Source organism: Varanus komodoensis, unplaced genomic scaffold (genome assembly GCF_004798865.1).
Source record: "Varanus komodoensis strain SLA01 unplaced genomic scaffold, ASM479886v1 scaffold27, whole genome shotgun sequence".
NCBI classification, from domain to species: domain Eukaryota; kingdom Metazoa; phylum Chordata; class Lepidosauria; order Squamata; family Varanidae; genus Varanus; species Varanus komodoensis.
In genome coordinates, this window is record NW_025335701.1 from 6551869 (window position 1) to 6557868 (window position 6000).

The 6000-nt window shown below is 40.5% G+C and overlaps 1 protein-coding gene across 1 annotated transcript in view; it reads left to right on the forward strand.

Annotated features, from left to right (window-relative positions):
- CDYL2 (chromodomain Y like 2) overlaps window positions 1-5743 on the forward strand; it is a 74255-nt gene extending 68512 nt beyond the window's left edge. The window contains exon 7 of the mRNA XM_044434111.1: window positions 622-5743. Coding sequence (XP_044290046.1) covers window positions 622-780 — 159 coding nt within the window. The 3' untranslated portion in view covers window positions 781-5743. The remainder of the gene's footprint in view (window positions 1-621) is intronic.
- The last annotated feature ends 257 nt before the right edge of the window (window positions 5744-6000 follow it).

The window sequence follows — 6000 nt, forward strand, 5'->3', positions numbered from 1 at the left end:
TAAATGGATCAGTCAAGAGAAGGCCTATTCAGGTGTTAACGCCAAGTGGTTAAACTTATGCAGGCCAGAAGAGGGGATGTGCTGAGTGGATTTCCGTGGGATGTAGACCCCCAGAAGGCTGGGGCTCACAATCACGTGCAGTCCTATTCACATACAACCACCAACATGTGTACAAGCTCTTGCAAAGAGCTCCCCACTGCAGGCATCCACACTGCATGTGTGGCAGCCTGTGGGTGCGGCTGTGCTACGACAGGACATCGGAGTCAGGCTGCCTGGCGCAGCCCCATTCCTGTTTGTGTGGTGAGTGGCACTACTTAGCATTTTAGCTGAACAGGACTATGGTCCCCATTTCCTCTAGATGTTTCCTCCCGTTTCCAGTGGGAGAAGATGGCACAATTGTCATGACCTTTCCCCACTTCCTCTCGGCCAAGCAGATACCAGAAATGAACAGATCGCTTTGCCATAGAGCACAGCTTTGGAAATTAAGCTACAGGTCTCTTGGACAAGGCTCTGAGCTGCAGTCAGCCAGCTCCGCGGAGTCTGCTGCTTTCGGGAGCAGATCAGCCACAGAGCTATCACCAGGTTCAAATAGTGAAACAGAGTTGTAAATTCTTTTCTTAGGTGCTGGAAGAATCTAAATGCCTAGTTCGGAGTTTCCTGAAATCTGGCCTTGAAGATGTAAATGAGAAAGAATGTCAGATGTTGAAACAGCTCTGGAGTTCTTCCAAAGGACTGGATTCATTATTCAGCTATCTGCAAGACAAAATTTATGAAGTCTGACATCATTCTGCGACTTGGCAGCAAGTGGGAAAAATGTTCCACGCGATTTTCAGATGTCACCAGGGTTTGAAAAATCGAGTAAAAGTAAAACCGAGATCCAATAAATCCCTCAGAGGAATATGTGGCAGTGTATCTTACATATCTATGGTTGTGTCAGTTTCCTTGTGAGTTAAATACAGATGTTTCAGCAGATGTTCCTAGCAAGACGAGTACCTGTTGGACAACGGGAGAGGCAGGTGCACGCAAATGCTGAAGGTTGCACCTTGCTGCAGCTGTGCTGAGAAAGCAGCAACTGGGCACGTGTGGCTGGAGAGAGGCATACATTCCACATGGTGGAAAGCACTAGTGTCGCCCTCAAGGCGCACCGCAGATATCTTTGACTTACCCTTTTTCCCCGAATTATCATAAGCAACTTGCCTCTGCAGTGGCCCAAGCAGTGCAATTTAAACTTCAGGCCAAAAAGGCCCCCTGCTTAGGCCTGCTTGACAGATATTTCAATACTTTTGTTTGTTGAAACGTAAACCGTGGAACTAATTCTGGAGGTGGAATTATATTTATATGTATAATGTATTAAAAATAATTTTGCAACAATAAGTCCTTATTTAGAATTGTTGTTGGCTGTTGGTTAATTTATTTAATTTATTTGTGCATGTCTGTATGTGGTGCGTGTGGGGTGTGTGTGTGTGCATGTGTATACTCACATGCTATACATATAAATGTATATATGTGTGTATATATGTATATATGCACACACATACACATGTATACCTAGACAATTTAACAGTTGGTCTCCTTAAATTATTATTATGTTGTTGTTGTTATCGTTATTTTATTTGATTATTACCCAGGATGAGATATATTTGCACAACTGTACCAGTCTTTGACTTCCTTTAAACAGACTGAGCTGTGTGGACAAGAAAAAAAGACATTGCATTGGAAAGTCGTGGGGCATTACAAAACAGCCACCTTATCCCTGTTTCTTCATACAGGAGATTGTACCGAAATGTGCAGTTCCTAGATGGCATTGTTTAATATCCCTTAAGGAAAATGTGGGGCACAGGTCGTCCAGTGAGGGTAGGTATGCTGAGTTTTAAGCGAATATATTTGATATTTTTCTTAATGGCTGGGCATTAACAACAGGGTGAACACTGCCTAAATTGTGGTACCCGTGAAGGTTTAGCATTCCATGTGCTGTGGAGCATGGATCTTAACCCTCATGAGCTTCTCATTTTAGCCGAGCCTTTCCTCAGTGGAGGTTTATTATTTTTCAGTGAGCTTGTATTTTTCAGTGAGCAAGAATCCAGCAGGAAGGTAGTAGACCGTGGAGTAGGTGGTCAGAGGTTTTCATATTTTACTTCTCTTTCCAGCCCTCAGTGACTGACCCTTCCACCCTGGAGCGGCACAAAAACATTGATTTTCCTCAGAACAGTCTGTGGCCATTTGCTCGTAGAAGGTCATCCCTAACCAATATTTCTTGGAAGCAAGGAATTGATTTTTTCTTATTATTTCTCCACAGAGAATTAAAAGGAATATGTTCTTAAAATTAAACAAGGAAGCTGGTGAGCCAAAACAAGGTGTGCTTCATCTGAGGCCTTGTTCGCAGGTTTGATAAGCAGGTTTCTGTTAAAACTGCAAAAGGAACGTGTTCCTTACAAATGGGTACTGGGGACAGGGATTAACGCTGTCTTTTAAAAAGTCACTGAATTCTCTGGAAAGGCATAAATGGGGCCCTGGCTCAGTGGCGGGGTCTCTGCTTCGCTTGCAGGTCCCATCTCCAGGTAGGGCTGGAAGAGTTCCTGCCTGCATCCTTGAAGAGCTGCCACCCAATCAGTATCAAGAACATAGTCAGACTCCGCCCACGTCGACTTCTCATTCATGCTCGTGTTCTTTTCTTCCTCTTTGCATTTTGTTGTCCTTTGAATATTAAGCCGAAATCGCTTTCCACTTGAATTCCATTGCTTCCAAATGACACAATTGGATTCTACAGTTTTACTTTGTCTGTTTTGTTTTGCTCTATCTTTGGCAGAGCCTCACCTTCTGAGGTCAATGCACAGCCTAGCTTCTAGCCCAGATCTGTCTAAAATATTTTTGAAAAGCAATATTCAAGGCCTCTAGAATATGCATTGGAAATGATTCCACGTGCATTGAGAACGGATCCTGAGTTCTTCAGTCAAAATGGAATGACTGAATGGTTTGCTATTCTCAGCCAAGGATGGTGAATTATCTCAAAAACTAAAATAGTATTTGCTACTGTGGTCCAGCTAACATCTTATGAATCAATGTGTGGAACTGAAGTCATACTCTTGGACATAAATTTGTAGGAAAGTATTTGCTGTATATGACTAAGCAAATGGGCAATATGAATCAAAATATGTGGCAAAACATCCTTTTTTATTAAGTCAGTGGTATAACCCCAAATGGTGTGTCAGATCTGTTAATGCACCAGTGGGAAGACATTTTAGATATAATTTTTGGAGTATGAAATTGTGGTCTTAAGAATGAAGAATTGTCGTCACTCACCTGACTGTCAACATTAATAGTTCCTTCAACAGCATTTTCAAAGTATCGTTGTTTTTGCATTTTCTTGGCTAGTGAAAAATCAAAACACACTGAATACAATTTATTCATATTTAATAAATGAACTCTAAAGATTTTAAACTTTTTTTAAAAGACTCATATCATAATGATTAATCTGATTTCAGTGGAGTCTTTTTTTAAAATGACCAGTGATGATTTTTAAAAAGCTTCTTCATCCACTTTTAGTTTTCTATAGTCACTGGGTTTATAGGTGTACTATATATACTAGATGGAATACTTTATTAATATTCACAGTATTTAATACAAATAAATGAAAAATGGTTGTTAAGTATATTGTATTATTTCATGTAAAGGTTTTTGTACAAATCTTTAAAGATCTACAGTTTTTGCATTTGTAGATATGGAAAAGTAAGCAATTCATTTTTGTGTGTTTGTCTTGCATGTATATTTTTTCTGTACATAAACTGTGGTTTGGTTGGGTCTCTTCTGTTTCAAAGAATAAGCTTTCAGACTTTAATACAGTATATATTTTCAAAAATATAAACTTTTATATTTCCATGGTAGATTAGGGTAAGCGTTTTAGGCAATCTTTTTCAACTATGGTTAACTATTCTTTTAATCTCTAGTGCCAATTGTTTTCCATTTACACTCTTTTATAACTATATTTGGGCAGGAGGTTTTTCCCCCTTTCTCTGTTTGTTTGTTTTGTTCCAGCCTCAAAATTAGTGAATTTAAGATATAAATCTGTAAATTTACTGCATTTGTGAATAAGCCTTACCACTAGTTTGAATCAAAAATTGCTAACTGGATGATTAAGATGGGGGTCCAAACAGAAGGGACGGAAGCAGAACATGTTCAGAACACGGTCGCTGCTGGGCAAATACATTGGTGCTGGGGCAACCCAGCCAAACCCTTTCCTCACATAGGCTTTTCCCCACCAAAACCCTCTCCTCCAGGAACTGGATAGCAGAGCCAGGAGAGAGGAAGTTCAGGGGGCGGAAACACCCAAGCGTACAACACAGTGTGCACTGGAAGAAATGGGCGGTGTTGCCATCGCATCTTCCTAGACCTTCAGCAATCTACCCCCTCCCCACTGCCAAAAAAGCTGCGTTCGGGCAGCTGGCAAATGAAGAGTGCAAGGCCTTAATTCCCCCCCTCCCCACGAATTGTGAAGTGGATAATACGGGTTGTTTGTTTCGAACAACGGTCTCGTCTGTTTTGGCTTTGTTCTACACAAACTGTGCATGTTGTCAACCCAGTTCTCTTAGTCTTCTCAGGCTCTACTTCAGGTGGGTAAGACAAGCCCAATCGGGGTAACGCCTCCTCTCTTTAGGAGACACTAAGGAAGTTTACATACGGGACTTGTAGACAATCTTAAGCGTAGTACGTTTAAGTACTTTGTAACCTGGATATGTTATTTATCTCTGCCTACCCAATTAACTGTACGCTTTAAGCCATACTAGATCGCTTTAAATACTACATGGAAAGTCATTTACTAACTCACTGACATTGTCCACAGGACTTTTGCTTTCAGTGATATATATTTTCTCTTCCATTAGAAAATAAACTACGGACCAAAGAGTTCCATTTTCATTACCAAGCATTAGTTTCATCTGTATAGCAAAGATTGGCTGTTGATTCCGTTGCAACATGCATTTTCGTATCATTTCTCATTCATTTCAGGGAGATAGAAAAGAGCAGAGCAGCCAGGGAGGCCCATCTGCTATTTAAAAAGAAAAAGGAAAAAAGTTCTAAAACTAAGGATACTAGTAAAGGACAGAGTGTCTATTGGCAAGGCTTATTACCAAACCCGAGAGACAAAGCAGATGACCAAAAAGAAAAAGCAAAGAGTCGACAAAATTGCAAAATGTATCTGTGACTACTTATTTGATTTCTAATACTACCTTGCACAAAGCAATTAAGGGGACAATCTTATGCAGGTTTAGACCCCCCCAAAAGGCGTACACATCCCCCAGTCATTCTGGCTGGCTGAGATGCTGGGAACTGTAGGCTGTTTTTCTACCTAAACATGCATGGAATTGTGGCCCAAAATATAGACTTTTTCCCAGATTAGGTTCATAAAGTATTTTGTTGTCTGGATGTCATAGAATAAGATGGTATCAGTTTCCAATATGTGTGATCATTGCAAGTGCACAGTGTAACGCCGAGGAGGGTACGGGGCACCTCTTAACCACAGTGTTGTAAATAGAACTTCAGAAACGACTTTGGTACTGAGGGACCTTAACCTTCTACTATATCAAAAATTGACTGTCTAGATTGTACACAATATATTTGTCAATGGTCTTGTAAACTAGTGTATGAACACATTTTTCTGGGTGCCTTAGAAGTTGTATTTTTCATGTGTGTTAATATGCAGTATTTATATATTGTGAGAAGCTGCTTTGAATAAAAAGATTGAAACTTCCATTTGGTTAGTTTGAGGTTTTAAAGAGAGCTATGGCAAATGTTGTCAAAGTCTATTGCCGCTGTCACTAACGTCTCACTTGGGTCGAAGACACATTCAAAATTTTACTGCCAGTTTCATTGCTGCAGTGAGATGCAAATTCTCCACAAAAACCCTCTTCCTTTCCTGATTTGTCTGCTAGACAACCTCTAGGCGCAGCTGTGGTGCTACTGCAGAGCCCATTCCCCCTTCTAGAATTTGGTTGCTCCTATTCTCAG